The following is an 11013-nucleotide window of genomic DNA, read 5'->3' as shown; positions in this document are numbered from 1 at the left end:
TCACTGGTTGCAGTCACACGTAAAGTTCTACACTGCTTTAAGGGGGACACCGAGTATTTGAGGTTTTAGTCAGGGCTCAGGATCACCATCTTCACAATTGCCGTGTTGTCACCGAAGATGTTAAAGCATTCTGCAATGACAGGTATGGTTATAGGTTTCACTGTCCAGGTTGGCAGAATCAAGGTCATGCTGCAAAACTGCGAGCACAGACAATTCCCCAGCTCAAAGTGCTGCACCAGGAACTCTGGCATCCCTCTGCTGACCCCGTGCTTTGCTGAGTGTTTATGTATGAGCTGAGGCAGCTTAAAAAGGAGCGCTGGAGAACTTTCTGGGTATGGATTTGTTTAGGGCAGTGAGCAAGGTACAAGTGCTTAGAAGGTTTTAAGGCAACTGCTGCTGAGTAATTGAAACCCTTTTGGAGCTGGAGGGCTCAAGGAAAGAGCAGCTATTTGCAGGCACTGCTAGTGAGAGCTCACAGCTATTAAATATATTCTACAAAAAATAATTCCCTGAATAGCCTTCAAATACAGTAAATAGATGCAATTTCAGCTGAAAGAGAAAGGAAGAAATAAATAATCGGGAGCCCTGCAAGGTGCTTGGTGTTGTTAAGTACCTTTTGCAGTCTTACAGTGCCAGTGTGAAGCAAAGCAATAGCCAGAAAGCTGAAGGTAGGCTCTGCACAAAGAGTGCCAAATGTGTCAGTGGTGTTGCTGCAAAGCTTAAAGCAGGAACACAGCATCAATTATCACGATTATTTAAAAAGGAGAAGAAAAAGGAGGGGGTGGGCAGGGGAAGGGGAGAGCCTGGCTCCTTGCAGCTCCATCCTTGTGCTGCTCTTCCCCAGGCTCTGCATTGACGTCACAATGACACGGTGAAGCTGAAGCCAGGAGCTGGGAACAGTTCTTGTGCTTCACTTTTGGAAATTGAGGGAGTTTGCCACCACTGCCTTCCTTCCAGCATGGCCAAGAGTGCAGAGGTGAAGCTGGCGATCTTTGGTCGGGCTGGCGTGGGCAAGTCAGGTACGTTTGACTTCTGATTTTTTCTTCTGCTTATCTTTGGATAACTTATTGCTCCCTCTGTGCTGATAAACTCTTCATAAAAAGGGACATCCCTGACCTTCTTGTCAGGGAGGTTGGGATCAGGCCAGGAATTCTCCCTTCTTTGGAGCTATTTTCTCCAGGTTCTACTCAATATAAGTATTTTTATCACTTTTAAAGAAAAAGCTCAACAACACCAAAACAAACTTCCCAAATCAAACCCACTTCTCATGGAGTAAGTGGAAACATCATTCTTCTGCAGTGGAACAGAATTAGTAATATTCAATTTGTCTCTTCTTAGCTTGTGCTTGATGAAGTCATGGGGTATTATGCTCCCTATCCTCTATTAAATATTAGATGACTTCTGTCACAGTTGTAATTCTGGCTGGTTTCCACAGGAGATTTTAGAAGAAGTTTTGTTCTCAATGCTCTCCTGGATTTACATGTTTACCAGCAATCTGAGACAGCATCATGTGTAAAGTTTGCATTTGCAGGGATCTTTTGAGAAATAAACATAGTCTGTCGATTTCATGTGGTAGAGACACAAGGGGGAGGCATAAATGTTAAAAATCCATTTGTGCAGACAGCCTTTCCTCTGGTGAGATGGGGAGCAGAGTGTGAGGCTTGCAATCTCTCTCGGGTACTTCAGGGGTGTTGCATTAACCTGACAGCTCCACGACCACTCTAACAAGTCCTTGCACCACAGGGATGAGGAAATGAGGAGACTGAGCCTAATCACGCTCCTGTGGCACTTTGGGAACTGTAAGACACTGTTTCTTTTAGAAAAAAAAATGTGCACAAGAGAAGGCAGGAGATAGGATGTCCTGGTAAGAGCATTAAGCCAGACTCAGCTGCCATCAACCAGCTCCAGTTCCCCAAAGTGACTTTTATGTTACACATGCCAAGGTTCTATCCTATAAAAGCATTACAGTTTCAGTAACTTGGGAATGGGTTGTTTATAAAAGCACATTTACCCTGAAGGTATTTTAGCAGAACACTATCAGTGAAGTAGTTCTGTCAGCTATCAGGACAAAAGGCATATGTGAGGCAGAAGTTCTTAGAGATTATACTGCTTATTCAAAGGCAATGCAGATTAAATTCCACCTTTTTGAATAGAATGCCCCAGGGAATGCTGATAATATACTGGGATAAGTTTAAACTCTTCCTTTTCCCCTGCTGCTCTTACCCCATTCCCTCTTTTGTATTCATATTTCACTGTCCTACCCAAGTTTCGCAACTTCAGTGGTTCCCCTTTTGGTTTATCTTATTCAGTTGATGGTTTCTGTGGTTTTCCAATCTTTTGGCTGCATTCAAAATAATGCAAGGGAACATTGAAATATTTGCAGGAAAACAAAGACTAAAAGAGTTCCCCCTCCCTGGTATTCTTAATAGTTTGAGAGCTTATATTTAAAAAATACAAAACTACCTTTAAAGTGCCCTGTTAAAATGCTACACCAGCACAGGATCAACAAAAGCCTTTTTTACCTATTGTATCCCTTTTGTAGATTTCAGTATATATTAGGATAGTGTAAATAGTAAAAATGTTTTCCTGTAGTCCTGGAAATGGGTGGGAGACAGAAGAAATAGAAAGCCAATAAAAACATCCTAGTCCTTCAAAGTCTTCTCCTCTCTCATTTTTTTCCCTTTGTGATGCAAGGAAATATTACATAAAATATGAATGAGGTCCCCCCTTTTGACTGTGACCATATTTGCCAGTCTGTGTGGAAACGAAGGCAGAAATAAGTGGGCAGCACAACAGAGTGCATTTAATGGGGTGGAAGGGCCACAGAGCTCTATCAGCTACCTGAACAGAGCCTGAACTGTGCCTTCCAGAATCTCCAGCTTGCTTATGAAAACCCCTCTTGTACATTCCCATAAAAGGATCCAGTTTCAACAGCTTGGCCAACTGCAGAGGAATAAATGTGTGTGTGTGTGTGTGTGTGTGAGGGGGGTGGTGTCTGAAAATACCTATTTGCCTGTAGCCAACAGCAACAACAGTGGGAGCTGTGCAAGTGCTGTTTGTTGCACCTTTGCTAGGAACAGACCTGGGCACAGAGCAGCCCGCAGACAGCTGGCTCTGGTGGGCAGCACCCTGCTAGAATAGTGTCAGTAATGTGTTTTCTGGTGTTACCACACCATGCCCTGTCCCTGTGGTCAGTTTGGAGGACAGGACCCTGTGGTCAGAGCTTGCTGGAGCAGACTTGGCCAGACAGCTGGAAGATAAGCCAGACTCCAGAAGCAAGAGCACAAGGCAGAATGCTGGAGCACACATGCCATGAAAAGGAGACTTTGGGTGATAAATAGGGCCACTGCAATTGCCAGAAAGTCATGCCAAAATATGGTCACTGGCTTGCTTTCCTGGCTCATCCTCATTGCTGAGGAAGGGCCAGGCATTAGGTCTTAATCTGTAAGTGGCTGAAGCACCTGACAGGGTCTGTGGAGTTCCAGGCACGCTCTGCAATGTCCTGGAGAGGCTCCTCTCCCACTGCCTGACCAGAGCTTGGGTCAGTGAGTCACAGCAGCTGTGGAGAAAGAAGTGCTGTGCTCCAGGACAGTGTGTGGAGAGCCAGAGCTGTCCCTCGGGCACTACAGAAGTTGCTGGACCTGTTACCATTACTGAGAGCTGAGGAACATCCCAGCCTCACTGCTAATGCCAGGCATCTGTTTTAAGGGTGAAAGACTCCCTGTTGTACAAAGCAATCCCTCCCAAGACTCTCCAAAATGTGAGGTGGGAAGCCAGAACACTGCTCACAAATCTGAACAGTGATAGCATCTCTATCAAAAGAGATATCTCCAAATATACTCACTGAATAGTAATAACATCTCTATCAAAAGAGATATGTCCAGATATACTCACTGAATAGTCATATCTCTTTTGATAGAGATGCTATCTCCAAATATACTCACTGAATAATGATAGCATTTCTATCAGAAGAGATATCTCAAAATATACACTAAATAGGGATAGCATCTCTTATCAAAAGGGAGATCTCTTTCGATAGAGATGCTATCCCTATTCAGTGAATAAATTTTGAGATATCTCAAATTTTGAGATCTATCAAAGGAGTTAAATCCAGGGAAAACAAAACATTTCTTTCTTTCTTTCCCACTTTCTTGCTGCTTATCAGGTTTCCACAATTCAAAGGTTTAAAAAACAAACAGGAGGCAATCGTTAATGTGAGTGTCAGCTTTTCACTGCTCTCCTTCCTTGCCTTGTCTCCTCCTGCCTGCTGGAGAAGACCAGCAGAATAGCTAATCAACTCACCTGTCCTGTTTTGCCTTTTAACTTAATGCAGACCTAAACCTTTCAGATAGAAAAAGAAGAGCAAACCAGCACACACAGGAGTTCCCCCAGACCAGAGTTACACTGAGTAATGGCCAAACTCACCAGGTACAACCTGCTCTCATACAGTGCACTAGATTACTCCTCCATTCACCCTGTTCTTACTGTATAAAAGCTGCATAAACATTGTTTTAAAAACAGCTGAAAAAAGCCAGATGAGGAGCCCTGCCTGAGCCAAGGAGCAGTTTGCAGCTGCTTCACTGGGGAAGAGGAGGAAGTGCTCTGTGGGTGGGAAGGGACATTGCTAAGACCTGCTACAGATAACAGGGCTGTACCTCCTAATTTGGGCTGGAGTCAAGCAGCACTGAGGAGGGAAAACAGCTTTTAGAGTCGTTCTTTACAGCCAAGAGGAGCTTGGATGGAGCAGAGAATTAAAGTTGAAGTGAATCACTTAAACACTGCTGTTTAAATTGTTCTTTCACTGAATCCTACAGCTTCATTCCTATGGTAACAAAACTGAGGATTTCCTCAATAGCTCCTTTTAAAACTACAGTGGTAGCAATTAATAAAGACTTAAAGGCCTTGTTCCTCCATGTCATCACAAGACACGGCATTTGCCCAGAAATCTAAAGAGGAGTGAAAATGTATGAAGCAGAAGGAGGAAAACAGGGGATGTACTGGATAACACTGCATGGCTGATGCTCTTCCAAATCATAACTCAGTGAACTATGAATGCTCAAAATACCTCTGCTTAGGAGCCTTTCTGTTTTGGCCAAAAAAGAGACAATGTCCAGCTGCAGCATGTGCTATCCAAGGTGCCTTTTTGCTGCGTGTGTGCCAGGCTGAGCACTCCAAATTTCTGGGTTAGCAGGGCTGGTCTGCCCAGCCCCTGGCAGATGCAGTTCTCATCTGTCTTGATGGGCAGATGAGGAATGGGACATGGAAATGTGTGTGTGTTCAGCAATGGGGGAGATACTGGAAATTTTCCCCAATAAATGATACTGAGGATTTCCCCCAATAAATGATACTGAAATAAATGTACAGTAAACGTATCAGCTCCTAAGCAAATCATTGCCTGTGCAATCAGGTGTGTGGGGCACAGGGCTGTTCTCACCTTTTGATCCAGCAACAGCTTGCATGCTTCCATTTGGGCAAAAAGGTGACCAGAAATAGGTTTCAGTGAGTTTCACCTCACAAAGAATGTACCATCACAGAAATTAAGATCTCAGCAGCTCCAATAATTTTTGAGTCACAGTTGACAAAGTCCTGAGCAGATATATATTTCTATTTGTTGGTTTATGATATTTTCCCATGTCTAAGCCAGGATGGGGGAACATTGCTGGGAGAAAAATACCTGGTTTTGAAAGTTCTTGCAGAAAAATTCAAGTAGCAGCCAAACCAGAGAGTCCTTCAAGAAATCTGTGTTTTGTTTTCATTATCTGGGGATATGTCTGAAACACACTACCAGGGATCACTTCCCAATTGCAAGGTCTGGGCATCTGGGAAATAGAACTGCATTCATTGTCACCCCACCCCCCATTCAAAAACCCCTCTGGGTTACTGGGAAAGAAGCCCAAAGTGATTTTTCTACTTCACAAATCCCTGCTCATATATTTTCCCCCACCAGTTGCATTTCAGGGACTTTTGCAGAGGAAACACGAGTTATTAAGGAGTGATTAGTTATCAAGCTCACAGCTCTGCTGGTGAGGCAGGGAAAGCTGCCACAAGATCTTCAAAGTCCTTTCTGTACCTACTGATGTATGATTACTGTACTAAGGTGCCTCTGAAATCCAGAAGTATGGGTGGAAAGAGGCTGGGTTTTCTGTTGAGGGCTTTGTTTGGTTTGTATTTTTTTTACTTACACTAGTGTAGTAGGTCATTTGCCTTTTTTCTCCCCCTTTGTTCTTAGGAATGGCAATGACAACCAGATGCTTAAGTGATTATTCAGTGATCATGTTCAACACCCACTATATTAATTTTGCTATGTTGCAAAATTTGAAAAAAAAATTTTGTTGTTTTGTCCTATTTTGCTGATAAAGTACTCATAAAACACTCCAAATTTTTACATTGGCTTGTTTTACACTTTTCAACCAGCTCCAGCTCCTCTGAAGGGACTGTGCATGTATGTGTATAAGTCATAACAGTAATTAGGCCACTAACTTTAAGATTATTTCTTCCCCAGCAAGAATACAAATGTGTCCTCCTGGAACAAGTAATATTGCAAGCAAACAGCTGCATTGAAATAATCCCAAGCTCCTGTTCAGGGAATGATGATGCCCATTCAGAAGGAGAGCCCCAGGTTCATGCATTGGTGAAATAAGTTGCATTGTGGCTTTATCACCCAGATACAATTTCTTTAGCCAACAGCCTTTCTCAAAACTGCATTTGTTGATCTTGTCATCTTGATCTTGCTAGAACTAAAGAGAAGAACACCAGGAACCTGGGCTAGACATGCAAACATTTGCTCTGCTTGTGTCTGTTACCCCCTCCCTTTCCTCTGCTTGTTTGACTATCCATGGTTCACTATAGCCTTGTCCTTGCTGTAGTGGAAACCATTCATGCTCTGCTCAACATTTGATCCTCCTTCTGGCTAACCATGAAATCATAAAATGCAGAATTCCTCTAACCAAGTGCCAACATTGTTCGTTCAGGCATAGCTGCCTCCCCTGTTCCATCTCATTTAACCACATCTGACACCAGCTCTACCTGTATCCTCTCTGAGCAGCTGGTGGCAGCTGTTGGAGCCAAGACTAGTCCTGCTGTTCTTCTTTTTTTTTTTTTGTTGTTTAGGTTGGGCTAAATATAGCCTGCTGTTTGATTGCTGAGGAAGGAATGCAAGGATTCAAGATTTATGCGCGCAGCACAAATTTTTCCCTCGTCCTGTGCCTGGCCACCCCCTGCAGCTCTTGCCTTGATAAGATAGCTGCCCTGCCCCCTTGTCTCCTGCAGTTTTGCCAAAGGCAACTGCAAAGCTTCCTGCTGGAGTTCCAGGAATGGTTTGTCTGGTTTTGGTAAAGGTTTGCACCGTTTGGGTCAGTCTGCTGCTCCCCAGCAGGGCACAGAATGCAGAAACTTTCTGAAACAGCAAGATTTTTAATCTTCCACAAACTTGTTGCTACCTCCTTGCTATCTGAAGTCTTTTTTCCTTGTATATACTTTTCTTGCCTTGCTTCTTCTCAGCTGTCACCCTCCCCCTTGCAATTCCCTAGAACTGTGCATATTCCCTAAAGACTGCATATGGTGAAGTAGCTTTGTTCTTTACAGGAAGACTTTGTATTTACAGCTCCTTTCTCATCCTCCTCACTCTGGGCTTCCTCCCATCTCTGTTTCTCATCCCCAGCTCCTTCTTTGCCCACACTGTCAGTGGACTGTGCACCATCAAATATTCAGGGCATGAGACCAGGTGAGCTAATCCTGGCGGCAGTGGTGTGATGCAGCAAGGAACAGTCACTCTGAAGTGGATCCCACTGGAACTGGTCCTGGAAACCACTCCTTGGTGTGGATTTGGAGGATGTTGGCTGCTCCAGGCAGTCATTGCCTGAAGCCAGCTTTGCACAGGTTAAAAAGAAAAGCAGTCTATATCTGTACATAGCTAATCTTGGTCATAGAACTAGGTAAATTTACCTATTTTGGCTTTGTGGCAGAGCAGGAGAAACAAATTATGTCTGTATTTTTTCAAAGAAACTCTTTTGTGCCACCCTTGAGCCTTCTACATTTACAGCACCCAAAAATAAGTATGTTAGATGTATGAAAAACTAACACTGCCTTAAAGCAGGAGGATCAATGAAATGCTTTGGGCTGTAGCTGAGCCCTGGTAGCAGGGCTGTCATTATCTGCTGGTGACTGGAGGTGTTTGTACCCTCTCACCACACTCTTGACAGGGCTCTGGTGAGCAGGAGAGACAAAGACTTGCTCTGAGGGGCAAGGGGGCTGTGGCACCCTCATTCACTTGCTGCTTTCTTTCCAGGTCTGTGTTTGCTCAGTATTTCTGGCAGCCTTTTGTACACCCCCTGCTGCAGAGGCAATCCCAGCTTTGGGCAGGGACACCCCTCAGCTTCCCTTCCCTCTCCACAGGCAGTTTGAGGGGAGCTGCTGGAGCTCTCCATTGCCACCCCAGAGTTTTGGAAGTCCCACCTCAGCAGATCTCATCCTGACCTGCTGTTTGAGCCCACATTTCCTTCCCTTCACCTCAGATCAAACCAGCCCCTCCTGTTTTCATTGACTCCTACCTTTTCCTGGAGACAGGCAAACAGCTGAGGGAGGTGCCTCTGTTTCTATAGCCTTTTTGTACTTCTGAATGGGAAAAGTTCTTTTTTATGGCTGTTTCCCACCAGGTAGAGCATTCACACTGCTGGAGTCAGGCTGCAGCTGCTACAGCTCCTGATGGATTTGCCATGTAGGTGTTGGGAAGTGCCATATGTTATGGCAGGGATGCTGTAGATAACTCATGTTCTCTGCATCCAGCATAAAAAGATGAATGGCAAGAGAAGCATGAAGCCCTGGGGAAGGAAGTAGTAGATATATTAAACATATGTGCAGCTTTAAAATGTCATAGAAATTGGCTGGGGCCTCCAGCTGCCTTTCCAGAAATGTTAGACAGTAGTCTGCTTGTAGGAAAATGAGGGAATATGTTGAAAACATCGAGCCTGGGTTTGAAAGCACACAGAGCTGCTGACATTGCCAGGTTGTTCTGCTGCAAATGGGGTCAGCAGCAGAGGAGCTGCAGAAAAGCCAGAGCAGAGGCCTGGGGCAGTGGCAGTGCTGTGCTGCCACAGGGGAGCTGTTTGGATAAGTGGCTTGAGAAGTTTTCAGGGTGGAAGGATGCAAGTGGGCAGGATGTATTCTCCCAGGGAGGGAATTTCTCCAGTGCTTGAGCAGCCCTGTGGCTTTCCAAGGGCTGTGGGAACCATGGCCACCAGCACAGCCTCCATCCTGCAAGGCAGGCCGCTGGGACAAGCCTCAAGTGACTGGGGTGAAGGAAATGGGAGCCTGATAGTCCCAAATCACCCAGGGATGTGACTTGGGCATTGCCAGAGCTCCTTTCCATGATTTCTCCTCAGGGCCAGGGCTGCTGAGATCAAGCCTGAGGGATGGCTCCCAGGCTGGCAGCATCTGAGAGCCAGCCCTGTCAGCCCTCTGGGATTCTTCTGGCCCTGCCACTGACACTTATTACTGACAGCAAAATAAAGCACAGAAGCAACACTTATTTTCATTAAAAACATATTTGGCAATCCTGTCTTTCACTGCTTTTCCAATAGGACTTAATTTCATTTTGACCCACATGTGATCACACAGAACCCGCAAGCACAAAAGGAGTTTGTCTTTACTTCCTTTCCCCCCTTCATGTGGCTGCATTTTCCATCCAAGCCTCAGTCTGACTATAACATAGTCTATCAGAGATTTACACAACCCTGCTCTAGAGAGCTGCTTTTGTCAGCAGCTCATCCCTGTGCCTGCCCTGGGAAACAAAATTCCCACTCCCCAGAGCAGTGGAAGCCACTTAGCCAGAGCTGTCAGCCATGATCTCTGCCTGACCTACCCAGCAACTGACCCAGAGGAGCTGCACAAGGGAGAACTTCAAAAGTGTCATTCAAAGTGTAAGAAGATCAGAGTCAACTATTTCCTTTTTTCACTGCAGAATAAATTGGAAATTATTGAAGAGTCACCACAGAAGAATGCAGTATTAGACCCATGGGTGGCAGAGAAAACATATCAACAAAAAATCCCCACCAAACCCCACGCTTTCCAAAATGCTGGACATGGGAGTATGAGTGCCAAAACAAACACCTTGTTACCCAACCTCAGTGGTAGAATTTGTGATGCACTGCTGCTTAACCCAACTGGATTCCTTTGGTTATGTGCATTGGTGTTGGTTCTCCTCCAGGCTGATTTACAGCATGAAATAGGTTCATTGTGATCCACAATATGTCTTGGCAAAAGTTTCAAAAAGTTTATCTCCAATTAAAGAAATTTTGACCTTTAGCTATGTGGAACATTACAGGTCTCAAGATATTACAGTAAACCGTGTCCTGGACAATCAAACATGCATATACTAATCTTCAATCTCCCATGGTAATCGTAAATAATAACATCTCATGCAAGAATACTCTTCTGTTAGTATTCAGTGTAATTAAACCAGTCTAGTTCTCACCACCCACCACTGTGTATCCTCAGCATCACTTTGGTAATTTCTCAGCAAATTTTGTTTGCAGTTTCTGACCCAGTATGTGAAATAACCAAGCCTCTCTCATGAAAACAAACTACCTCTATTTTAAACATACTCAGTATGACTGGTTTCTTCATTAATTGCTATTTGGGATCTAGTATGAAAGAGGCCCCTGAGATTTAGCTCAGTACCACTGTGCTGGAAATTCACATAGCATTCAGTGCAGACTGGGAGGAGTTTGGGAGCCTGTACTGTAAGAAAAACTTCCATAGTTCGGACAGGTCTTATGTATCATTCTGCGGACTTCTAGGACTCCACAGAAAAGACCACACTATTTCCACTCTTTCCTGCTTGATAAGGCAGATATATTGGATTCTTAACTAAGAAAGGAGCTTTGCTTGTTCTGTTTTCCTAATCTCCCTCTTCAGAATAAAGCACCAAAAGATATAGATTTTCTTTATTTTATTTCTATGAAGAATCTTCATTAAAGTTGCCTTTTTCCTAAGCAGCTATGATGTATATTTATC

At 44.3% G+C, this 11013-nt stretch overlaps 1 protein-coding gene across 2 annotated transcripts in view; it reads left to right on the top strand.

The window, feature by feature from the left end:
* Positions 1 to 11013, top strand: part of RERG (RAS like estrogen regulated growth inhibitor) — a 91154-nt gene that overhangs the window by 783 nt on the left and 79358 nt on the right. For both annotated transcript variants that reach the window (XM_005481872.4, XM_074540064.1), the window contains exon 2: positions 845 to 1019. In XM_005481872.4, the coding sequence (XP_005481929.1) occupies positions 959 to 1019 (61 nt within the window). In that variant the 5' untranslated portion in view covers positions 845 to 958. The remainder of the gene's footprint in view (positions 1 to 844; positions 1020 to 11013) is intronic.

Source organism: Zonotrichia albicollis, chromosome 4, assembly GCF_047830755.1.
Source record: "Zonotrichia albicollis isolate bZonAlb1 chromosome 4, bZonAlb1.hap1, whole genome shotgun sequence".
Lineage (NCBI taxonomy): Eukaryota > Metazoa > Chordata > Aves > Passeriformes > Passerellidae > Zonotrichia > Zonotrichia albicollis.
The sequence above is the reverse complement of the archived record's forward strand: the minus strand, read 5'-3'. Positions and strand labels throughout refer to the sequence as shown.